Source organism: Mixophyes fleayi, chromosome 9 (genome assembly GCF_038048845.1).
Source record: "Mixophyes fleayi isolate aMixFle1 chromosome 9, aMixFle1.hap1, whole genome shotgun sequence".
Taxonomy (NCBI): domain Eukaryota; kingdom Metazoa; phylum Chordata; class Amphibia; order Anura; family Limnodynastidae; genus Mixophyes; species Mixophyes fleayi.
The window spans coordinates 104,142,484-104,169,529 of NC_134410.1; the positions used below are offsets into that span (position 1 = coordinate 104,142,484).

At 39.1% G+C, this 27,046-nt stretch overlaps 1 protein-coding gene across 1 annotated transcript in view; it reads left to right on the forward strand.

Annotated features, from left to right (window-relative positions):
• Window positions 1-26,754, forward strand: part of GTF3C3 (general transcription factor IIIC subunit 3) — a 48,923-nt gene extending 22,169 nt beyond the window's left edge. Inside the window, exons 12-19 of the mRNA XM_075184762.1 lie at window positions 1,404-1,606; window positions 6,679-6,780; window positions 16,702-16,837; window positions 20,226-20,463; window positions 21,678-21,868; window positions 23,256-23,380; window positions 24,152-24,304; window positions 26,570-26,754. Of these exons, the coding sequence (XP_075040863.1) occupies window positions 1,404-1,606; window positions 6,679-6,780; window positions 16,702-16,837; window positions 20,226-20,463; window positions 21,678-21,868; window positions 23,256-23,380; window positions 24,152-24,304; window positions 26,570-26,692 (1,271 nt within the window). The 3' untranslated portion in view covers window positions 26,693-26,754. The remainder of the gene's footprint in view (window positions 1-1,403; window positions 1,607-6,678; window positions 6,781-16,701; window positions 16,838-20,225; window positions 20,464-21,677; window positions 21,869-23,255; window positions 23,381-24,151; window positions 24,305-26,569) is intronic.
• Window positions 26,755-27,046: the final 292 nt, after the last annotated feature.

Genomic DNA, 27,046 nt, shown 5'->3' on the forward strand with positions numbered 1-27,046 from the left:
GTTGGCAACCCAGTTCTTCAGTCTGTCGCCACTGACCAATCGGTCTCTCATGTGGCGACTGAAGGTGAGGGAATCTCAGGGACGTCTTCTCTGTGTGGGACTGGACCATAGTGACTAGACACCAGCCTACAGGGCTGGGGTGCGGGACTCTCAACCTCCGTCTTCAGGAACTTTGAACATGGGAGGAAGGGAGATTGCATATCAGTGTTCTCAAACTCCGAGCAGCCTCCAATGCTCTGGTGCAGGCACAAGTTCTACTGCAGAACAGACCCATTTGAGACAGCCATGTCACGGCAGTGACATATATAAACCGCCAAGTGGGAACCAGATGTCACTTTGCCATGAAGGAGGCCGCCAAGAGTATGCACTTGGGAATTGCAGTCCGATAGTCAGGACTCACTTCTTCTCTTGGATGTATTTTGGGCTTTGTGGATCTATGTGGACTGCACGGCCTCCTTAAGTAAAACTGATATTATGCATGAATGGCCTCCAGTTCCAGACGAGATTACTGCTCACTCCACCAGATCAGTTACCTGGTCGTCAGGATGATGGAGCCTCTGTCGAGGAGGTGAGTCGGGCTGCTACCTTGTCCTCTATCCTCTATCACCAGATTCTATCGCTTCATTGTCTTTGCTTCCAAAGATGCTTGTATTGGCTGAAAAGTTTTATGCGCAGCACAGTCTGAGCGTACCCACCCATGGGGCAGCTTTGGAACGCCCCAATGGTCAGCAGTGTGTCACCCAAATGGCTGTGCAAGAGAAAAGAGGATTTTTGTACTTTCTGTAAAATCCGTTTTACTTAACCCATTTGGGGGACACTGCACTCCCACCCTTTTGTTCTGATGGTTTCAGTTGTATGTTTCCGTTTGAATGTGCCTTTAATCCTATACTTAGGGCTTTGTTAAATAAATAAACTGATTGTCCTCTCTCCTGGAGCCATAGAGGGGAAGAGCAGGCCAGACAAGTTTGTTAGAATTAGTGCCTTACCCCGAGCACAGTGCCCTCTATACCCCATGGTCAGCACTGTCCCCCAAATTGGTTAAGAGAAACGGAGTTTACGGTGAGTACAAAAATTCTCTTTTTTGTTTTTGGTGCATTTACTATGGTGTCTCTCCTGTTAGCCAGAGTCATTTGGGGCTGCTTGTAATTGGATCTCCCAAAATGCACATAAATCGCGACAGTCTTGATACAGAGCAGGCCTTGCTTTACTTGCAATAAGACTTGTGCATATTTAAAGCAATCTTTAAATGCAGTGTTTGCAATACAGTCCTCTGCATCTTTCTATTAACCACCTCAACTATCTTTGTATTACTATTGTTTGAATAGTATGCTGTACACTGTCTGACCTTGTGCGGTTTTCTAGTCATCAATACATCCTTACCAGCTATTTATCTCACGTTTCAGACTGTTTAAAAGCTCTGGGACACATGGAGAGTGCTGCAGAGAGTTACTGTAAGGTGGTTGATATGGCTCCTTTGCACTTGGATGCTAGGATCTCTCTTTCTACTCTTCAGCAGCAACTTGGCCACCCAGAAAAAGCATTGGAGGCATTAGAACCAATGTATGATCCAGATACATTGGCACAGGATGCAAATGCTGCCCAACAAGTAGGTAGACTAAATGATTTAACCAATCTGCCTGGTTGTCATGTATTTTCTGTGATATATATTTGTGTCAACCTGCTTATATTTCCCAAACGAAGACCACCCAAACCATTTTAACGCCATACTGATATACTGAAATACTGATATTTACCCCTTTTTGTGTAAAATGGATCTGTCTCTGTATGTTCAGTCATAAGTCAATATACTTACTCTATTGAGGTCTTTTAGAATCACAAATGTATTTTTAGGTGTAACATCTCAGCGAGTGAAGAATACAGTAGGGCAATTAAGGTCTCAATTTTCTATATTCTAAATTTCATAGTGTACATTTCTAACATTACTTCTTCTAGTCATTAACGTCAGCCCTTGAGTTATTAATCAATTACTGAATCATTCAGCTTGGCCACGCAGCAAATATTATTTTACTGTTTTATTACATAGAAAATGTATTATTAATATTGATGATCACTCTATAACTTTTGTTAAATTATTTTTGGGTTAAATAGAACTTTGATAATTTATTTCTTAATATTTTCCCTGTTACGCTTCTACAAGCATGTTTTTCAGTATAATTTGCATCTCTTTGTATTATTTTATACATTTTATATATAATTCTATTTTACCATTAAATCCATTAAATATACATTTTATTACAGTTATTATGCATTTTTACTACTCTTACTATGACTTACCTGTTACATACATAAAGTGTACCTGATGCCAAGAGAAATTTTGGGCCTCCGTACAGCAACTTCATGGGGCCCCCCTATAGTCGAGTAGAAAGGGAAACTCGTGTGCCGTCCCAATTAGTAGTAGTAGAAAACAGGAGAGAAAAAGAGTTGGTACCATAAGAAGGCCACTCCAGTCCTATATCAATAACGTTTTTTAATTATTTAAAAGCCTTATCTTTATTAATTCTAATTTAAAATACAAATGGGTAGAGGACTATCCTAAATAATTGCACATTTCCTTAGTATCATATGGTGAAATGTTGTTAAAACATAGAGATAATGGATTTAATAGATAGAAATAATAATATTTTTTAATAAAGATAAAGCTTTAAAATAATTAAAAAATATTATTGATTTATTATTTCATATTATTATTATATTAAATAATTATTAATATTATTTTATTTATTATTTAATATTATTGGCACAGGGGTGCCTTCTTATAGTACCAACTCTTTTTCTCTCCTGTTTTATAATGAATGTCAGTTGAAAGAGCACCCTCTCGCCTTAATCCATATTTTGGATATATATTTAGGAATGGAATTAGTCCTAACTCTGCGGATCTACTTTTTGTTGTGCCATTTAGTAGTATACACTGGGACAGCCTAGGAGCGGGCTGCATAGGCTACCTGCCCGACACAACCCACCATCCCCACACCTTCCTGGGAAACACTTAAACACTTTTTTTTTAAAGAAGCAAATAAAACAAACAAAAACCTTGGTGGTATGCAGTGCCGGTCCGTGCCCCTGGCACACCCAGGCTCCGATAATCAGTACCCCCCCCTCCCTCCTTCTCGGCACCCCTGGGTAAGAGTAGTAAATGTTATTACAGTTCCTATGCATGATTATTGTATAAATTTAGGCAATTGGTTTTATATAAAATAGCTTTAGAAAAAACTTTTTCATCCAACCTCCAGAGATTACTACTTGTCGTTTTCAAAGACTTGTTAATGACAAGGTTTGGAGAAAGATTTCTATATTGTCTTTGTCTATTTTTATACGTGGTTATTAAATCGCCTCCGAGACGCCTCTTTTCTAGAGTAAACAGTGCTAAGCTGGACAGTGGGTTGTTCTAGTTTCCATACCAGTCTTCTCTGCAATGTGTCCAATCTATGGCCTTTTTGTAAGTTGGTGACAAGACATGTACCACATAAGCTATGCATATTTTTGGCAAGTCCTTTAGTGTTAAGATAATATTTTCATTACTTGTTTATATAACCTAAAGAGACCAGTTCTACAGATTCCTAAGGTACGTGTGTATCCGTTTATCAGATCATGGGAATTTTTACAGCAGCAGGAGATTAGGGAGGCAGTGCCCTTACTTCATGTGACCGGCAGGAACACGGTGTGAGGAAAGGAATGAATGCTAGCAGGAAATCACACAGAGATTGGAATGGGCTGGACTCCTAAACAGAATAGAGTAGTAAAGTGAGACTCCTACCAAACTGATGCAGAAAAATAGTGGTGTCAACATGTCTCTATATGAAATGAACTTTATAGATACACAATGACTTCATCATCACCACTATTTATATAGCGCATCCGATTCTGGAGCTCTGTTCAGAGAATATTTGTCATTCACATCAGTCCCTGCCCCCTTGTAGCTTACAGTCTAAATTCCTAACACACACACTACGGTCAATTTGTTAGCAGCCAGTTAACTTATGAGGCAGAAGTGCTAACCACTGAGCCATAATGACTTGTGCACTATGGCTTGCAAATCAAAGCATTTCTTAAGATACAATCTGATAGATACTGATTTGAATATTGGTGGAAACATTCTGTAAAAACAGTACTTTCTGTATTTAGACACACATAACAATGAAGTATACACGCATGCATGTATGTACAATAATTTCACATCAGAGCGTACATAACTTTTATTTGATCATAAATTAAAATAACTGCTAACAATATAATACATTTTTTTTTAAAAAAAAGAATTTAAAGTGAATTTCTATAACTTTTTGCTTCATAAATTATTTTAAATGAACTAAAATTATTTTAGATTAACTAAATAAAAACTCTTGAATGCGTACAATTTTTTAAAATAAGTCTTAAATGCAATGTTCTTTTTTTAATTAAAGACTATGCCGTGTCAGTCATCACTATCATCCAGCATTTACACCTGCTCTGTAGCAAGTGTAAAAGATATGGCTGAAAACAAGCGTACTTACAATAAACACAGTATTTGAATTGGCTGCATCTGCGTTAAAGCGCCCATACCGCACATGATCTATGTTAGTCCACCCCTTCCCCCTCCCCTCTTCCGCTTTTCAAGTCGTAAGGGGTTGTGTAACTGACTTGCCTTCTCCTTCACTTCTGTGTAGCTGGTCACATGACTTGCCTGTCAGGGCGGAATTTTCAAAATTGCCTCTATATAATCTCGGTACTGACATTTGCTCAGTATCAGTGCGACTTGTTTGCTGTGCTGCTGACTTCCCGTTTGTTGCTTCTTGTGTGGTGCTTTATTCTGCTGGATCTCCCTGTGTACCATTTACTACCAGCCTGACCAAGTGCTGCTGGATCTCTCTGTGTACCGAACTTGGAATATCTGAACACTCTGTTCCTGATCACCCATGTACCAGATCCTAGCCTGTTTGACCATTCTGTACTGGTTACAGTGTTCATGATTCCAGTCCTAGTAGCGGTATCAGCTATACCTCCAGGAATCCTCCCTCATTCCTCTTAAGGTCTAGCGTTACATCCCGAGGCAGTCCAGGGGGCCGCGACCTGCAGATCTCTGCAGCAAAGTCCATCCTGCCTTGTGGCGGTTTTTGGTGAATGCCGGGGAATCCGTTGGAACCACTCCTCTGGTCTGCTAGTGCTAATTGGGATTGACACGAATTCCTTCCGGAATTGTAACAGGTTGTAAGTGTCAGGTGTGTGTGGACATAAATTTCATGCAATTGCATTGACACGTGTAAGTTTGGTTTCTGGCCATGCACAGTATAACATCAGGCAAGATATGCTAAGAAAATGGCCATTTGTCTGTACTTGATTTAGGCCCTATGTATTTAGTAAAAATGTAAGCATTTATTATAGACTGCTCTCTAAGCTCCATGCTTTGCCCTGGATGGAGAGGAGAAAAAGAGTGATAATATTTGAAGGAAGTTGTCCTGGGAAATTCTTGTTGACTGCTCTGTGACATGTTGTTTTTTGTTTGTTTTTTTAATACTTATTTTTCCTAGCTTTTTTTTTTTTAATGGCATATAGATGTTAATGGGGACAAAACAGATGAGAAGTGAATGGGGAAGTTTGAGTAAAAATCTTCACATGCCGGCCTGCATTTATTTAGCTCATGGATGGTTTGAAATTTACCTTTCTAAATAACTGTGTTGTTCATCATCCGTGATCACTCAACTATTTTAGAGTAGTTTTAAGTCCTATTTGCAATCTCAGTTGTATAATGGAAATGCTTTGTACTTATTGACCACTTTTTAAAACTTGGGATATGTTAATGAGGTTAAAAGAATCGTCTGCTTCCTTTAGTGTCCATTAAATTGCAGATTAGCTTTTGTACCGCAGGTATCTAGTACCTACTAAGGTTCATAAAATCTATCCTATTCTCTCTGTTGCTTAGGGTGTCAATAAAATGGCTCATCCTTACATATTTGGTCATCCTGCAGAGTCATACAGAGATTCTGGTCAGAGGTTCAAATCAATCTTTTCTTTAACCGCTACCGACCTTCTCTTTCAGCCAAATACATTTAAATTCCTCTTTCCAGACATATCCTAAGTGTGACCACCTCCCTACTGGCCAGTTTTTGGAAGAATTAGAACCAGCCTACTATAGCCGCCCTTTGGAAAAGAATTTGGTACATTTATGAAATGGAACTAATGACTCGTACCCTGAGAAATTGATCTGTCTCCTTCACAACATTAACTACATGGAACCAGATTTATCAACACTCTTCACCCTCACCTCTAGCTTCCACCCAACCTTTCATGAAATACCTTCTGAACGCCTAAACCTCCATTGACATCTTGTTACCTGGAGGTCACCCACCATTCTTCTCCCCCTTTCCTCCATCTACCGCTTCATTTTATCGAGTACAACAAACCAGGCATCAAAACCATTTTCTGCTTCTTTTGTATTTTATGTGGTTGGTAGTTATTTATTTGTGCCAATTACACTATGTTGAATTTGTGTCACCCGTAACCTTCTGTGTGGGATGTTTACTTCAAGACATTTTTTATGTTGTTTGCTGCAATTCCCTGATGTTGTGGTGCAAGTTGCTGGAAAGCATATAGTTTATAAAAGATTAATCGGTAACACTTAACACTACTAGACTTTGCACAATATTAGTGCATTTAATATGTGAAATGCTATTTTTCTTCTAGGAGCTCAAACTTCTACTCCACCGGTCAACCCTACTTTTCTCTCAGGGAAAGATGTATGATTATGTGGATACTTTACTCACCATGCTTGCCATGCTCCTGAAAGTAAGTACATATTTCATGGTAGTTTTATTATAAATATTATTTTCTTATAGTAGACATTAAAAAATAGTAAATAAGGTGCAGCATTCAAATACTAGTCCCAACTCATACACAAGTGGGATATGTCCATGCAAACAAGAGTTTAAAATCCAGATAGTTAAAATTAGGAATGTGCACCGGCCACTTTTGGTGTCTCGTGTTTTGTGTTTTGGATTCGGATTTGCTTGAGGTTTTGGGTTCGGATTTGTTTCGCAAAACACTTGACGAAAGGTTTTGGTTCGGATTTAAGGTTTTGGATTCTGATTTATTTTGAAAAAAACATAAAAAGTGTTAAAATCAAGTTTTTTGGGTTTATTTTCACTCCTACGCTATTATTAACCTCAATAACATTCAATAACAATCATTTCCACTAATTCCCAGTCTACTCTGAACACCTCACAATACACAATATTGTTTTTGTCCAAAACAGGCTCTACTGAGGCAAGATGTCGTCCTCATCCTCAACCTCTGATTCCTCTCCCCCTACAGTGTGTACTTCCTCCTCCTCACACATTATCAATTCGTCCCCGCTGGACTCCACAACCACAGGTCCCTCTGTACTATCTGGAGGGCAGTGCTGTAATTGAGGAATTGATTATTCATTTTTATAAACATCATTTTTTCAACGTTCTGAGGAAGCAACCTCCTTCGCCGCTCACTGACCAGGTTCCCCGCTGCACTAAAAACTCTTTCCGAGTACACACTGGAGGGGGGACAACTCAGGTAAAATAGAGCCAGTTTGTACAGGGGCTTCCAAACTGCCTTTTTTTCCTGCCAGTAACAATATGGACTGTCTGACATGTCTATTTGGATGGTGTCAGCAAAATAATCCTCCACCATTTTTTCTATTGTGACAGCATCCAATGCAGCAACAGTAGACATGTTTGCAATGGTTGGCAGATCCTTCAGTCCGGCCCAGATGTTATCAGCATCCCCGCCAGCGGCTCTTTTAGGAAAACTGAGCTTTTTCCTCGCAGCCACAGATGTGGAAGAAAATTAGGGTGGAGCTGTTGGCATGTCACGGTCCTCTTCAGAGGACAATCTCCTGACCAGCAGGTCTTTGCACCGCTGCAGACTTGTGTCCGCCGGAAACAGAGACAAAACATACGCTTTAAACCGAGGATCGAGAACGGTGGCCAGAATGTATTCCTCTGCCTTTAAAATAGTGACCACCCGCGGATCCTGGCAAAGCGTACGAAGGGCTTCATCCACAAGAGCTACATGCTTGGTGGAATCGCAATGGTTTACTAGCTCCTCCCTCACTTTCTCCAGCTGCTTCTGCAACAGCCTGATCAGGGGAATCACCTGACTCAAGCTGGCAGTGTCGGAACTGACTTCTCGTGTGGCAAGTTCAAACGGCTGGAGAACCTTGCACAACACGGAAATCAGTCTCCACTGCGCATCCCCACTCCTTTGCCTATGTCATAGGTGGCGGTGTAGACCTGAATGGCCTTTTGCTGCTCCTCCATCCTCTGAAGCATATAGAGGGTGGAGTTCCAGCGCGTCACATCCTCTTGTTTGAGGTGATGGCAGGGCAGGTTCATGCTTTTTTGATGTGCCTCGAGCCTGCGGTAGGCACTGCCAGAATGCCGAAAGTGTCCAGCAATTTTGCGGGCCACCGCAAGCATCTCCTGCACACCCCTGTTATTCTTGAGGTAATGCTGCACCACCAAATTAACGGTGTGGGCAAAACATGGGACGTGCTGGAAATTGCCCATATGCAATGCCCGCACAATGTTACTGGCGTTGTCTGACACCACAAATCCCCAGGACAGTCTAAGTGGGGTAAGCCACTGCGAAATAATTTCCCTCATTTTCTCTAATAGGTTGTCAGCGTTGTGCCTCTTATTAAAGCCTGTAATACACAATGTTGCCTGCCTTGGCACGAGCAGACGTTGTGTAGATGCTGCTACTGATGCAGCTGCTGCTGTTGCTGCGGAAGGGGATGCATCTACCCAGTGGGCTGTCACAGTCATATAGTCCTTTGTTTGCCCAGAACCACTTGTCCACATGTCCGTGGTTAAGTGGACAGTGGGTACAACCGCATTTTTAAGAGCACTGAGGACACTTGCTCGTACTTCTCTGTACATCTTTGGTATCGCCTGCCTAGTGAAGTGGAATCTCGACGGGATTTGGTACCGGGAACACAATACCTCCATCAACCCTCTAAATCCCACTCCACTGATGGCGGACACCGGGCGCACGTCTAACACCAACATAGCAGTTACAGCCGCAGTTATACGCTTTGCAATAGGGTTACTACTCTCGTATTTTGTGGTCATGGCAAATGACTGTTGGACGGTCAATTGTTTTTTGAAAGACGTAGTGGTCTTATGACTTCCCCTCTGGGAAGATGACCGACTAACAGCAGCAGTGGCAGTAGTAGGCGTACCGCTGCAGGATTCCTCGGATGAATCCCGTATAGAAGAGGACTCAGTCTGGCTGGTGACATGGCCTGCAGTTCTAAATCTGATGGAGATCGTGGAGGAAGTTGACGAGGAGGGTGTTGGTGGTGTGTATCCAACAGGACCAAGGGATTTAGGTGTCCCTGTACTGATGACGGTCCTAGGCCCAGTTCCTGAACTGACCACTGAACTATGAAGGTTATTCAGGTGATGTATAAGGGAGGATGTCCCTAGGTGGGCAAGATCCTTACCCCGGCTTATGTGAGCTTTACATAAGCTACATATGGCCATACATTGGTTGTCCGGATTTGGATAAAAATAACTCCAGACCGAAGAGGTGCATTTTTTGGTCTTCTGACCAGGCATCACGATGGGCTTTCTCATCCCATGGACATCAGCTGTTTCCCCCCCTGGTGCCTCATTTACAATAACCACATCACCATCCTTATCATCAAGTTCCTCCACAGCGCCAGCTACATCAATAGCCTCCTCCCGGTGTACAACATTGACACCTTGATTATCCAAATCTGGATCTACACTGTGGGTGATCCTTCCAACATATGCAGATGGTGTGCTGCAAATGCTGGATGGAGTCACCTCTTCCCGTACAGTGATGGGAAGGTCAGGCTTCACAACCACCAACACCCTTGGACTCGCCTTGGGGATTTGTGATGTCATCTGTTTAGAAGGCAGAGTTCTTTGCTGTTTTGTTGTTGTTGCTGACAGCATAACTCTCTTACATTTTTTGTAGGGGGGGGAGGAGGAGGGCTTAGATCCTTGGGTGAAGCTGGACCACTAGTCATGAACACGGGCCAGGTCCAAAGCCGTTCCTTGCCACTACGTGTCGTAGATGGCATATTGCCAACTTTACGTTTCTCCGCAGATGATTTTGAGTTTCTCTTTTTGCTACTTTTTGAGAACTTGGGCTTTTTGGATTTTACATGCCCTGTACTAGGAGATTGGGCATCAGGCTTGCCAGACGACGTTGATGGCATTTCATCGTCTATGTCATGACTAGTGGCAGCAGCTTCAGCATAAGAGGAAGTGGGTCTTGATCTTTCCCTACTTTATCCTCCAAATTTTTGTTTTCCATTATATGTAGCACAAGAGAACGTACCCCTAAGCCACACACACTCGGCAAAGCCTTTAAAAATTATATGCGGCACAGGAGAGTACCACTGGACTTATACTGCTGAATAAGTGAACTTTGTAATATTGCAGTACCACTGGACTTATACTGCTGAATCAGTGAACTTTGTAATATAGCAGTACCACTGGACTTATACTGCTGAATCAGTGAACTTTGTAATATAGCAGTACCACTGGACTTATACTGCTGAATCAGTGAACCTTGTAATATTGCAGTACCACTGGACTTATACTGCTGAATGTGTGAACTTTGTAATATAGCAGTACCACTGGAATTATACTGCAGAATCAGTGAACTTTGTAATATTGCAGTGCCAATGGACTTATACTGCAGGATTGTTTTTGGATATTTTTTTTTATTTTTTTTTTTATGTAACTTTTTTTTTTTAAATTTTTTTTAACTTGGGAATAATGGGGAAATAACAATGCCCTTGGAAGGACAGAGCACAGGACACAGCACCACTGGACTGAGCAGAACACAGCACAGAACTGAACAGCACAGCACGAGATATAGCAGGACAGAGGACCACCTAACACAACCTCCCTCTACCCTGATCAATGCCTGAGTGAAGATGGCGGTGACTAGCGGGGAATTTATAGGATCCGAGTATCGCGAGATCCGACAGCGGGATTATGACTCAGAGCCTCGGTTTCAGTTTTGCAATTGGCGGGAATACCCGGATCTGTCTCGGATCCGGCTCGGATCGGCAAAGTTCGGGTGGGCTCGGATTTCAGATATCCGAGCCCGCTCATCTCTAGTTAAAATACACTCTAGGTTTGGCAGAGCTGTTAATGTTATTATTACTGTTGTTGTTATTTTTTTATTTTTTTATTTTTTTTTAATTATAAAACACCAACATAATACTTAGTGCTGTATACTCCGTGCTCTTGATACAAACCTAACATATAATGACATGGAATAAAATGGAAAGATGATCCTACCCAAACAAGCTTATAATGAAAGAGGTGGGGAAAACACTTGGTATGTACAGGGCCGGTTTAAGGAAATTGAGGCCCCTGGGCTAAGGGTCCTCCATTCCCCCGTGAGGCCCCCTCTGTGAGCTGGCCCCCGTGATCCGCCCCAACCCCCTGTGTGGCCCCCCCCCAGGAGCTTAACTCTCTGTTCTCCTGTCACTGTAGTCTTTCCACAGAGTGAGACTCATAGTCTCACTCTCATGAGATCTTCTCAGTAAGGAAATTACTGAGCGCCACGGGAGGACTACAGTGACAGGCTCAGCAGCATTGATCGGTGCAGGGGCGACCCTGCCCACGCACCAATCAAAAATGCTGCTGAGCACTTTCAAGGGCCCACTGGATGCCCGAGGCCCCTGGTCTATAGCCCAGTTAGACCTTGGGTTAATCCGGCCTTGGGTATGTATAGTAGCGGAAAAACAATTGTAGCTATTTGTGGCTATACATATTCATGGATAGACGCTGTGCTAATTATTAGATCCAGGCAGTTGATGGATACAAGTACTGTGCTACTTGATAACCGCAGGCAGAGGGCAGTTCCTGCTAGTTAGTAATTAAAGGCACTATATTAACTTCCGGCTCCAGGTAGTTGGTAATATTAGATACAGCACTAATTCCTAGCTCTGGGCAGCTGGTCAATACAGGCATTGTGTTAGTTCCTGGATCCAGGAAGCTGATAATGACAGGCAACTTGAGTTTCAAATGACTGGAAAGCATGGTGTTTCAGTCATTTTGGTGCAGTTCAAGCTAACGGCAATTTAGTTTGATGTACTAGAAGAGATTGTGAAGAGGGAAAAATATTACAGACATAATGCGAGATGTTGGGCTGGGCCTATCTGGGGAAAAAAAACAGTCTTTATGTAAACATGTCTATGTAAGAAATGGTAATATGAAAGGCTTTTTCAAGACGTTTACATTGGAGTGGTGTGTGGTACTGTGAAAAATATATTTTTAAGGTTGAACTGCAGCTCTTGGAAAGTCGTACATATGTGTATCATATATATTCCTGGAGTTGCATAATTAGCTGATAAGTAATCTTATTTGAGAAATAATGCATGTTCTTATTCTCCATTATATGGGATGATGTCTTTCTCATTGGAACGGAAAGCAACTTAAGCTGGTGATAAACTGCCCTTTTCTGTTGTTGACCAGATTTGTTTCCTAACTGCCCGCATAGGTGGGTGATCTGGGCAGCAGGATCAGATGTGTACATACAAAGGCTTACAGTGGTCACGAGACTTGTAGGTATGCCGTAAAATATTTCTGATCGATTTATGTACAGATCATTCTTGTGGCATCACATCTAATCCGAATCGTGGCCGTGGCCTTATCAGGCCAGTTTGCCAACATTGCATTGTCTGAGTCAAATGTTAGAGTTTACAAGCTATTTCTGAAGATATAATAAGATGACATTGTGTTAATTGTGAACAGATGTGTTTTAATCCAGCTTTTGAATACTTCCAGACAGGATGCTTCTCGAACTTTGTATGGTTGAGGAGTCCATTGTGTGGCTGAAGCTTAGCAAAAGGCTCTGGGTTCCTTTTAGTTTTACTAACTAAAATGTCTCTAATCTTATTTCATAGTATAAAAACAGCATGTGTTGCATTTTAAACCAGGCAAATATGAAGCAAGCTTTATTATTAATAATAATAATAATAATAATAATAATAATAATAATAATGTGGGGCCTGATTCATTAAGTATCTTAACTTGAGAAACTTCTTATTTCAGTCTCCTGGACAAAACCATGTTGCAATGCAAGGGGTGCAAATTAGTATTCTGTTTTGCACAAAAGTTAAATACTGACTGTTTTTTCATGTAGCACACAAATACTTGATAGCTTATTTGTACGCTGAAATTTAAAGATGATATCTGTGTGCTACATGAAAAAACAGTCAGTATTTAACTTATGTGCAAAACAGAATGCTAATTTGCACCCCTTGCATTGTAACATGGTTTTGTCCAGGAGACTGAAATAAGAAGTTTCTTAAGTTAAGATCCTTAATGAATCAGGCCCGTGGTAACTGATTCACGGTTCTTTTGAAAGTCAGTTGCTGATTTATTTATTTTTTTTATTTTTTTTTTATTTTTTTTATCTCTGTAAAGTTTTAACTGTTTTTATAAATGTAAAAAACTAAGATTGTGACCATCCGTTCCACATCCACTAATTTCATGACTGGAAACTGTTTTAATCATGCAGCTAAATAAACATAACTTTATTTATTCATTAAGATATCAGTGTCTGGTCCAAGTCCTGTCTTGTCCTGTTCGTGAACTTTTCTAGCTAAAGTGGCTTCTTACAGAAAATGACATGTTTATGAGTGGTGTCACTGCAGTTATCTAGCTAGAAAATCTGTATTGCTTCCGTGTTGACACATGGAAGTTAAGGGAAAAGGCTGCACCCCTGTCTGACACGAGCATCAGCTTGGTAGATCTTGCATGCTTTTCAGGGCCGTTGTGTGACCGGATAAGAGTGTTTCTCCTTTACTTCAGCTTACCACAATAGCAATGCTTTCTAGCGGGAAAAGCCCATTGTTCAATTGCCGCCATGTGACATTGCTTGGAATCCAAATTATCTCATAATTGTTTTCTATTTTTATTTTTTATGATTTTAGATTAAAAATGAAGTAATTCTAATATAGTTATTAAAGCGGCAGATAAAGTAAGTGACACAATGATAACGGATAGAAGCAAGAAAAATGAAAAAATGTTAAATACATTAACACCTGTTAATAATATTATCGTTAATGAAAAAAGCATTGACAATTTTTTTTAGCATGAAATACATTTATCAAGATGTTAATGCCTACTGTACATAAAATGCATTTTTATAGTTGCTCTTGATTCCTTACACACAGCTGTCAGTCGCCATTTACACCTGTCCTGTAGCTGATGCAAGTGTACGGCTGAAAGTCACGTACTCTGAGATGCACAGAGCTTGAATAGGATGAATGTATGTGCACTCGTGCTTGTCATGCCCTTACTGTGCAATAACTACGTACATACACCTCTTCCACCCCCTATATTGATTGGTCACTATGTAATTACTTAGTTATTGAAGATGTGCAGTTATTGTATCCTGTTCTTCATGATATTCAATTAAAATTAGTTTCTTATTTAAAAACTTGTGATCCTTCCACTAAATCACAAGCAATTTCTCCTCTTCAGTCCTTCATAGCAGCCATTACAATGGGTAGGTTCCCTTTTACAGCTTATGTAGAGACAAATACCTGATGGGTAGATCCCAGACAGTATATGACAGCTCCTCATCTTTCCCCTACGTCATTTCTTGCCTGTAGTATAGGTAGCGCATGTAGTGATTTGTTCTTTTCTGTGGTCCTGGTGACATACTATCCATGGCTACCCAGAGCACACCAGTCTGCTACCTTCGGGAGATATTGTGTAAGGATTTCAATCTTTGCGGACATCGGGATGTCTCGTCATAGGTCCCAGGGTGTCAAAATGCAGCACCAGGCTAAAGTATGACTCGGAACAGATCTGAAACAATCTCTATTCTAAGAAAGGATTGTCACCAGTGTGTGTGGGGCATCTGAACATCTGCAGCAGAATAGAGCCTGAGTCTATCCCCAAACAACCAAAGGGCACCAGTTCTGGGTAAGCCCTAAGTTTGGGGTGCTTTGTGCTTCATGCATTTCATGTTAGTAATACACTGTCCGTTCTATATTCTGAGGCTGAGGCTGTGGAACGAAAGATTGCAAAGTACAACAGCATAGAGTTTGTGGAGCTTGTGATAAACCTTTGTACGAACGACCCCTTCAGATTTGGTTGATGTGTATTTATCAAGCCAATGAAAAAGTCTGCCCTATTAGTTTAATAAATTTACCCTAGATAAAGTAGGATCTGTGTATAAAGAGAGCAAGGTCTTGGACAAGTATGTATTTTGAAGACCGATATTCTCTGAATGGGATTCTCTTCTGGTACTGAATCCAGAGAGACACCTAGGTTAGGCGTAAGATGCTAAAGCTACTCAGAGCCTACGCAACACAGGCAGTAGCAACACCTTGGGCAAGAAGGGCACAGGCTTCGGTGACATATATTTGCAAAGCAGCTAGATGGACATCCATCCACACATTCGTAAGTCATTATCATCTGGATGTTTTATCCTCTATTGAATCTCAGTTTGGGAGACCTATTCACCAGGCAGCCACTGAATAAATTCATGATTTTGCAGCTTATGGGGCTGATCTGTATTTTGTAGTCATCCCTAGTGGCATAGAGGATTGAAAAATGTGAAGTTTATTTTTAACCTGTCTACCTACCTGCCGACCTAAGCTGGAAAGGAAATTTAACCATTGTATGTACGTTTGTGTTTCATCTTCGTTCATAATTCTACTTTATTTTGAGTTAAAGTTTTGCCTTCAGGTGTGTGGGACAGCCATGGGGACACTGTTTGCACCATATTTTGCTAATTTTTTTTGATGGGATGGTGGAAGGTTGATAATGTCATTAGGGATCTTCTTCCTTGCAACTTATTTTGTGGAGGAGAGCACTCTGACATATTGCCTATTTTGGATGGTAATCCAGAATATCGATAATGTGGATATGAATCTAAAATCTACCCATACTTATTCTTAGACAGATTGTTTTTTGCCTCTTCGCTACTACCAATGATGGAATGTAAAGAATATTCCTTATGGTCCATTTCTGTGATTACGCATGAAATTGTTGATTTTGTTTTTTAAACTCTGTTTGGAAAAAGGCTATCCAGACAGTGTAATTTGAGAAGCTGCTAAGAGGGCTAATTTGATAGAAAACTTTTTCTCAAAAAGAAGGGGAAATAAAAAGAAACATGCAAAATGTTCTGTTATACCTATATTCAACTTTCAGCATAAAATTATGTAGAAATGTCTCAAAAGACATTGGAGTACCCATATCAAACACACATCAAAGTTTGTGAATTACTAAATAATATGCTGGAAGATGTTAAGTTAACTTGTTGCCTATACACAATGGAGGCATCCATTTTGTGGGTTCAACTAATATTTGTTAAAATGTAGCCTATTGTGAATTTGTGAGACCTCCTAAACATTATTCCGCTGATTCCTCAGTGATGTCACTGGTTCCTTGCAAACTGATAGGCTTTAAACTGGTTCAGCTCAGAAAATTAACCCCTCCACCGTGTGTATGGAACAGGTCACTTTTAAAGGAGGTCTCCTCTCAGCAGAAGTTAATGGCTAAAAAGCTAATGCATTTATGACAGAAGTTTGAAAGGGAGGGTTTTGGAGTCTTAAAGGTCGGCTAATATAACAAACGCTGTGAAACATCAGTCTCTCAATGTTTGTAAATGTCAAAGTTATGATGTAATTTTGCGGTGATGTTTCACCCTTGTGGTTTTCAGATTGCAATGAATCGCGCGCAAGTCTGTTTGATTTCCAGTTCAAAATCCGGTGAAAGACATCTGTATCTTATTAAGGTCTCTAGGGATAAAATTTCTGACAATGATGAACAGGAGACGACAAATTCTGATGCAAAAGGTAAGCATCACTGAACAAGGTTTATTTTCATTGTACAAAACTTCATTTTATTTTTATTTATTTATTTTTTTACAATACTCTACACTGTGTTTTTCGTTTTTTTAGTCTGTGAAAAAGTACAGTTTTATGAATGTGGTATTGTGCAAGTTATACTGTCGCCTATGCTTTGTCGAAGGCGTGAGTGAAAATCAGAGCACATAGCTGTAAGATTCAATACATGCTTCTTCCAATTATTTTTAAATTAAATTTAATGCAATGCACTATATTTAAAACAATATAAATTACAATAAATATCAATAATGTCCATGTGGAATTTGAATCATACTTTTTTAATAAATTTAACAAGAAGAACCCTTTTTCTTATTACAAAATCAATGGGCCTTATGTTTGAAGAGCATTTGAGGTGTACCATGAACACCTCTGTTTTACATCAATGAGCCTTGATAGCCCACACATCATATCCTGAAGGTACAGGCCTCCTCTATGCCCCCAGGAAACTGGAAGTACGCCTTCTACCTGTTTAGAATCACTTCTTTTATTAAATTAAAGTTTTACATTTTTCTCCTAAATTAATTCTCGTACTTTAAGTTAAACGTGCACATGAGGGTACATTAGGCCTAGAAATGCGCTTCTCTACCAAAGTTTAATATGACATTATAAACATTACATTTCAAAGTTGTCCCATTAAAAGTGTAGGAAAGTACCCCAATAACACCAACTCTAAGCTGATGCAAAATCCTATTGCAAGTAAAAACAAAGTCAGTGTGCCCTTAAGTGCAGTCTCCACTGCTTTATCAATAATCTTACTGCACAAAATAAGATCTCATTTTTTACACTGATCTGTAAAACTGGGTGCACACATGTGACTGCTCTGTACTTTGCAAGGAACACCCTTGGTTTGCCCAGCTACTCTGCTCAAATTTATTTTCCTCAACAATTACTGCCATCTTCCAATGTAATCCAATGCACTTTGGTAGAGATCTTTGCACACTTGTACGACCAAGGGCTTTTTATGCTTTGTAAATGACCTCTAATTACTTTTTTTAACTGAACATTCACCTAATAAGCAGAAACAAAATCGAGTTTTTTTTCCTGCAAATGACAGCATGCTCACCTTCAGGGGAGCATCCAGGACAACTGCAGGCTGATTTGTTAATAGTGCCAGGATTCCTGGAGGTGTAAGTTGGAGCTCTGCTTTGCATACTTGCGACCCTTTTGGTGGTAGGCATTTTACACTAGCCACTAGATTGGAGATCCGTTTTAAAATATACCCTATAGAATGGTGGTTTATTTTGTACATCAGCCACCAGATTGGACAGTGGGTTCATGTAGTTTTGTATACTAGTCACCAGATTGTAGTTGTTTTATACACTAGCCACTATATTGGAGGTCTGTTTTAAACAGTAACTTTCAGTTTGGAGATATGCTGTATAAGCCACTAGTTTGGGGTCGACTGTATAATAACTACCAAAATGTATTTGTAGCTATTATACAAAGTTGTATTGTATAACTGCTAAAAGAATTGTGTCTGCTTTGCATACTGTTTATCAGAATGTGCTCTGTTCGTGTAAACAGTGATCTGTTTCTCACCTTATAGGGGGCTCAACATTTTCTGACGGTGATGTAATGAATTACACCCATAAGCTTGTTTTACCACAAATCACTGTTGTCTTTTTCCTGCTCCAGTGCCTCTGCACCACTTAGGAACATGATGTTTCTCAGAACATTGCGGACGCACTTTATTACCGTTACTACAGTAAAAAGTGACGGGGATTTCTGCTCGCAGCACTATGGGGCGCGAGCAGATATCAGAAAATTTCCACGCAAGGTGCCTCGCGGCGGTTTCGGAGGCACCTTGCGGATATTTTCTGAATTGAATCTGCCCCTTAGTATTTGATTTTTGTGTATGTCTACAGATGTGGCACAGGCACTGATTAGATTGAGCCCTGGTTGTTCTGCTATCTAAGGTGGAAAATTTAATTACGCTTAATTAATCTCTTACACAAACTATCATGATTATTTATGTTAATGTAACTTACCCTATAAATGAAATATATTGTTACTTAAGTCATGAATAGCTGTACCAACAAAATAAAAACAATTAACCATTTTGTAGTAAGAACATTTGCATTTTCTTTTGAAGGAGAATAGACGTCTGGGTAATTTAATTCCATACACGTTGCTTTATTTTAACATGTTTTTTACCTTATTCTTTATTACATTGATGCTGGTTATTCTATTGCTGTGTAAGTTATATATACTATAGTGTATGGAATAGGAGCCAAGGTAATAATGGAGTCTAGGTAAACGTCTTTGGTATGCTGCTCTGTTTACATTTTTCAAAGCATGGTGCATTTTGGAATTCACGTAGATCACCCTAAACTTTTTGAACAGTTGGCTGGTCTGGTAATATTATGAGTTCTATATTCAGCTGTGGGAAACTAGGAAGTGGACTGACTCCGATTTGCACATCCTCCAGTCTTCCACACAGCCTGTCAATAATTGGCCAGATGTGTTCATTTTCAGTCTAGTCTCAGGGCTACTCATCCCATGGTTTATGTTCTTATAGGTACCTCTGACAGATTCAATGTGCGCTGAAGTCTCAACCTAGTCTTAAAGTAGTAGTTTACTGTATTGATAAGGAATAAAATATCCAGATAGTTGTATTTATTAGACAGCTTAGTATAAGTGTACCAATACTTGGTACGTTATCAAAATTTAGTTTAAAAACTCTTAGGTTTGGTTACTGTACCCAGCATGATAACATTTTAGGAAATACACCAATATTCTCATTTGACTGAACATTGGGAGGAATCCCTTATATAATCTAAAAGGAATACTTGTTGCTGATGTTCTTTTTCAAAGACGCAAATTCTATGCATAATGAGTGTGAGTCATGGACCATATTTGTTGTGTCTTGAATGTCTTTATGTAATGTTTTAGCTTAAAGGCATATTCACCTCTATGTGCTTCAACTGATTTTTTTTGTTTGTTTGTTTTTTCTCATCCCTGGAAACTGGATCAGAAAAGCTTTGGACTTAGAACATGCCAGGGGCACACTTATTTTGCTGTAAAAAGAAGGCGATAGCTCATATAAATGGGGTGGCTATTTTTGTAATACAGCTGTAGAAAGGCAAACGTCTCATTTGCTACTATAAACCCTTTCTTGCGGTTGTCTGGGCATCAGTTTTTATAAGTCTTTCCCCAAGTGTAAGCAAGCCAGTAAATGTGGCATTTTTTTAAATATGCATACTGCAGTTTCTGATGCTATTGAGTAGTCTAGTGCAATAGTTTTAAAACTCATGTGTTTTATATGCATTTGTGATGTGCATTTGTGAATTTAACTTCTCTTTTCACTTACATGTTATGCATCTCTCTTACTCCACAGCAATCTTTGCTATTCTTACTAGTGTGCTAACCAAAGATGACTGGTGGAATATCCTTTTAAAGGCAATTTATGCCCTATGTGATCTAACCAGGTACAAAGAGGGAGAACTGCTTGTAGATTCCTCATTGGAATATTATTCATTTTACGACGACCGCCAGAAAAGGAAAGAGTTAGAATACTTTGGACTTTCCACGGCTATTCTTGATAAGAACTTTAGAAAAGCATACAACTATATAAGGTACCCTTTTATATTGGAAAAAAAAATAGTTTTGCTTTAGATTCCTAGTAGTTCAATGTGTCTTTCCCTTTTCACTGTTGCATAAGCAGTGTTTCTAAACTGTGATCCACTTAGTCATTCTTGGAGACCATGGTTGAGAAACACTGAAATGGACCAAATAGATTGTGAGATGCATTTTGGCCTAAAATCAAGTAATATCTCGCATTTTTGTGTAACTTCTGGAATTCCACCCAAAACAGTTTGGGGTAGACTTCGCTTTCAATTATCTCACCCACATAAGACCACTTCAGTATTTTTAAAACCATCTCCCCTGGGAATACAGCCCTGTGCTGCCCAGTCTGAGGTTGGATGTCATTATGGCAGAGTTCCCCAGCTCTAGTGCCACCTGCCCCGGCTGGCAAAGCCTAGTGCTGGTACTAGTAAAATTGGGAAAACCTACGCTTTTTGTCCCCCCGATTTTGCTAGTACCAGCCTAGGCTGGCAGCACTAGGGTTAAGCTGTTGGACGCACGCTCTTTTTTTTTTTTTTTTTTTTTTTTTTTTTTTTTATGGACATTTTCAGTAAAAGAGGGGCAGACTGGTAAAAATTACTGATTTTCTGAAACCAGCCACAAGCTCAGGTCTTCAGTGCATGCGACAGGCTGCATAGGCAGTGCATGGAAGTGCTTTCTGCTCTCCCAGTGAAAGAATGCCTGGTGATTGCAGGGAAGAACACATAGCTGTATGCTATTGGGTGTAGTTGTGCAACATGTATTACAAAGCATTGCCCGCACCAATTGATGCAGGTGTCACAGGCTTCTGTTTGTGGGTAGGAACACTTTATAGAAGTATCTTCTTGAATGTAGACATTATTTTTGTTTTAACAACTGCTAAATCTAAAATACAGGTCAAATCATATAAATGGGCTACAAATAACTTTCCCGGATATGTTAAAGTTCCAGGAGTTTACCAGAACTGATGCTATTTTGTAGTCACGGAAAAAAAAAAATCATGTACACTGCAGCTAGTTGAAGGATCGTGCAGTTGGACCCTTTTAGCAGAGAATTACTGGTAAAAGTGAATTTACACTTGCTGTATGCAAGATATTGTTGTATATCAAATATTTTTATTTTAAGTTATGACACTAGTATTTGTTTAGTTTGTTGGTTGTTTTAGTTTTACTTTTATATAGTAAGTGTCACTATAATCATTATATGTACGTGCTTCCTTTCTCAGAATAATGTTGATGGAAAATGTGAACAAACCTCAACTCTGGAATATCTTTAATCAAGTTACAATGCATTCCCAGGATGTGAGGCATCATCGTTTCTGTCTAAGGCTGATGCTCAAAAACCCTGACAACCTTGCATTGTGCGTCCTTAGTGGTCACAATGCATTTGTATCTGGAAGCTTTAAACATGCTCTTGGTAAATATCTCTTTTATCTATCCATCAAAGCACAGTACTTAATGTCAGAAGAATTATTTCTTCTATTCAGCAAGCCACTGAATAATCCGCTTCAATGTGGCCTTATGAAGAAGTATACTTAATGCTTGAAAACTTCAATCAATCGTGCATTTAATTTAATTCTCTTAACTGTACTAGAAAAACAGTTGTTTAATAATTTTCTCTATTTGAAAAATACTAAGATTGGAGTAAAAGGGACATAAAAATATATGCTAATAAGGCAAAATGGACATGGTTCAGTTTAAAGGAACAAAATAAAAATATGCAACTAATTTCTACCATTGTATAAATCATTGGTTAGACCACACCTTTAATGTGCTATTCATTTAAAATTCGTTGTTGCATGAGTGCTTTTTATGCCCATCAAATAAGTGCCCTGGGGTTTATCTTCTGCTTATGCACATTGTAAGCTGGGTCCCTGTCACTACCACATATTCTCTATCCGCACTACTGAAATCACTTTGTGCATATGTCATCTTAGTGTTATTTTTTAACAGGGTAAACAAAAATGTTAACGTACTCATGACTTATTAGTTCTCCTTTTATATTGAATAAAGAGTCTGAGACCTGAGCTGATTCACTACTGTTAAACTGTCTTGTTCGTGTTAATAATAGTGTAGCAATAATGCACATGAGCTTAAAATAGCAGTACAAAATATTCAGGCTATATAGACGGATCTTTGATATATGGTGGTTTCTGCTCTTCTGGGAAACCAGGAAGAACGAAAGCACACACCATCGATAACCTTAACACCATGTCATATCTTGAGCATAATGACATCTATATTGTAACCCCTTAACAGAAACGTTAGCTTGTTACATACATACATACATACATACATACATACATACATACATTCATTCATACATGAATACATAGTTGAATATCAACTTGTTTTCCAAAGTGGATACTTTTGGGGGGTAATCCTTGTAGTATTGTTTCGCTAGTTGGCTGCTTTTATTTATTTATTTATTATTATTATTATTATTATTATTATTATTATTATTATTATTATTATTTATTTATTTTTTTACCAAAAAACAAAGAAAAGTAAAGTTACATCTCCCATCTCACACAGGTAGAAAAAAAAACAAAAAACCTGTCTTGAACTTCAACAGATATTGACTGCGTATACACATGTTTTATTATGCTTATTATTGTATTAACCTTTTTATTTAAATAGTGCCTAAATATTCCGCACACTGAGTAAACCCACACAAACACAGGGAGATTCATTCAAACTCCACACAGATAGTGCTCATGGCCCCTGCCATAGACGTAACTCGATTTTAAAGTTCCATTACTGTGCCTAATTACATTGAATTCCTTTTTTTTTTCACCTTGTAGCTCAGTATGTCCAAGCCTTTCGAATGAAATCTGATGATCCAATGCACTGTCTTTGTATTGGATTAACATTTGTTCATATGGCATCACAGAAGTTTGTGTTAAAAAGACATGCTCTCCTAGTGCAGGTACTGAACAAATATTTTAACTTTTAAACTATCCTGTTGCTTTTGGGACAAACTACATTGTATATAGGTTATTAATCAATTTTCTTATTGTTAACTGATTAAGAAGGTAATTTTATAATTGTCTTTTTTTTTTTGATTATGTTTTTACATTCTCTTATATCTAATAGTCTAACGGCATTGCACAGTGGCTAAGCTACATGGGCAATGCAGACTTCTTAGATCCTGTATGTGCATGTTTTTCCTGTATGGGTTTTTTTTTTTCTTGTAGCTTTAACTCTTGTGTGTCTATGTGTGTGTGTTTGTGGGCTTGTTTAAGGTAGTTTCTTTTCAATTAGTGTATTATAAGAAATAATGTTCCACCTACTGGTTATGGGAACATTAGAAGTCACAGATGAGCTCCCTGACTTATATAACAGAACTCTTTGCTGACATTTATTAGCTTGTAGTAGTAGTAGTACTTGTAGTAGTAGTAGTAGTACTTGTAGTAGTAGTACTTGTAGTAGTAGTACTTGTAGTAGTAGTAGTAGTAGTAGTACTTGTAGTAGTAGTACTTGTAGTAGTAGTAGTAGTAGTACTTGTAGTAGTAGTAGTACTTGTAGTAGTAGTAGTACTTGTAGTAGTAGTAGTACTTGTAGTAGTAGTAGTAGTAGTAGTACTTGTAGTAGTAGTACTTGTAGTAGTAGTACTTGTAGTAGTTTCCCTATATAATGAGCATATTATGTTCTTCTTTGTATTAATATAAGCATATACAGTATATTGTTTATGTTTTAGGGGTTTTCATTCTTGAATCAATATCTTGATTTACGAGGCCCTTGCCAGGAGACCTACTATAACCTTGGACGTGCACTGCACCAAATGGGTCTAACACACCTTGCAATACAGTATTATCAGCAAGCATTGGAGCTTCCACCACTTCAGTTAGAGGTACAGTGATTAAAATGTGCCACTGTAACATGGATGTTTTTCTTTTATTACCACCATTCCTTTTAAAGAAAATGATTGCTTGTATTTGGCGATAGATCATTAGACTGTTTAGAGGGGATTGATACACTGTATGTTGGCTCTGCCCACTATAACAAAACCTACAGTCATGGCCCAAAGTTTTGAGAATGATACAAGTATTGGTTTTCACAAAGTTTGCTGCTTCAGAGTTATTAGACCATTTTGTCAGATGTTCATATGGTATACTGAAGTAAAATTACAAGCATTTCATAAGCGTCAAAGACTTTTATTAACAATTACATTTAAGATATGGAAAGAGTCAATATTTGCAGTGTTGGCCCTTCTTTTTGAAGAACTCTCCAATTCACCCTGGCATGCTGTCAATCAACTTCTGGGCCACATACTGACTGATGGCCGCCCATTCTTGCCTAATCAATGCTTGGAGTTTGGCAGAATTTGTGGGTTTTTGTTTCTCCACCTGCCTCTTGAGGACTGACCACACGTTCTCAATAGGATTAAGGTCTGGGGAGTCTCCTGACCATAGACCCAAAATTTCGATGTTTTGATCCCCGAGCCACTTAGTTATCACTTTTGCCTTATGGTAAGGTGCTCCAACATGCTGGAAAAGACATTGTTCGTCACCAAACTGTTCTTGGATGGTTGTGAGAAGTTGCTCTCGGAGGATGTTTTGTTACCATTCTTTATTCATGGCTGTGTTCTTAGGCAAAATTGTGAGTGAGCCCACTCCCTCGGCTGAGAAGCAACCCCACACATGAATGGTCTTATGATTCTTTACTGTTGGCATGACACATGACTGATGGTAGTGTTCACTCGCCTTTCTTTCTCCGGACAAACATTTTTCCAGATACCCCAAGCAATCTGAAAGGGGCTTCATCAGAGAAAATGACTTTAACCCAGCCCTCAGCAGTCCAATCCCTGAACCTTTTGCAGAATATCAGTCTGTCGCTGATGTTTTTCCTGGAGATAAGTGGCTTCTTTGCTGGCCTTCTTGACATCAGGCCATCCTCCAAAAGTCTTCGCCTCACTGTGCGTGCAGATGCACTCACACTTGCCTGCTGCCATTTCTGAGCAAACTCTGCACTGGTGGTGCCACGATCCCGAAGCTGAATCAAACTTTAGGAGACGGTCCTGGCGCTTGCTGGATGTTCTTGGGCACCCTGAAGACGTCTTCACAGCTATTGAACCTCTCTCCTTTGAAGTTCTTGATGATCCGATAAATGATTGATTTAGGTGCAATCTTACTAGCAGCAATATCCTTGCCTGTGAAGACCTTTTTGTGCAAAGCATTGATGACTGCACGTGTTTCCTTGCAGTCTCTTACCTGATGTCATCTGGTCCTTTTGTGGCAGGGCTGAAATGCAGTGGAAATGTTGTTTTTTGAGATTAAGTTCATTGTCATGGCAAAGAGGGACTTTGAAATTAATTGCAATTCATCTGATCACTCTTCGTGACATTCTGGAGTATATGCAAATTGTCATCATAAAAACTGAGACAGCAGACTTTGTGAAAAATAATATTTGTGTCACTCTCATAGCTTTTGGCCATGACAGTAGATGCAGCACCAAGTTATCTGTTTTCACCCCTTATACCTGAAATCAATTGTGCTCAGTTTTCACATACATTCATCAAATCACTAAGAAAAATCAATGTGCTGTGAATGATAGTGGTTTGCAGCAGGAATCCTCTTCAAAACTGGAAATAATTGATACTGCAAATTTTGACTTTTAAATATATTTCATAGTATTCGGCAGTCTTAAATGTAGCTGAAAGGATTCTACACTGAACTAATAAACTCTTCGCTTAAGGGCCATCTTCTTAACTCATTCATGCCTGCATACACGTCATTTGCAGGCAAGTTGAGTAGATGTATATGACTTGTCTTAAGACTAAACATTGCTTCGCTTTTGATGTACGTACAACTGTTCTCCATGCATAAATAATTTCAATTAGTTGTCAGTAATCACCTTTATGTGGTGTGTTCCCAAATATACATTACACCTGCTCTCACCCCTATCTCATGTGACCCATGTCACTCAGGAGGAGGGGGTGACTGAACTGTGTATTTTTGTATATGTAAAAAAACTTGTATGTCAGTCATATGCCAACCCAAAAAGGGCATGCATAGTAAAAGGAAGGCAATATGCTTAAAAAAAATATATATATATGTACATAATGTATTGTTCTCTTACACTACCTTTTATTTCTTTATTCTTTTTTTTTTTTAAGGGAATGGATGAGGACCAAGTGGACCTTCGTAGAGATATTGCCTTTAATTTATCTCTTATTTACCAAAGCAGTGGCAACATAGAAATGGCTCGCAGGCTTTTGTATACTTATTGTGTCATATAATGTATGTTATTGGGTTTTTTTCAGTTTGTACAGTATTAAAATAAATATTCTATTTGAATAAAGTTGTTTCAGGTTAATTGTGTGCATATAAACTTCAAATACCTGTTATTTTGACTTGTGACTATTTAGAAACACTTGTCATCAACATAATACACTTTAATTTGTCTATTGTCCGAAGGCTTGATCTTACAATCTTTTCAATGTTACCAATACTTTTAAAACTGAAACGTCTATGTTACAAAAGTTCAATCTGTCCATAAAAAGACACTCCTTGCTTTTTTTGGTTTGAAATGCAGCAAAACCTATATTAATATATGGTTTTACGTGATTACATGTGAGCTTATCACTTCCTGT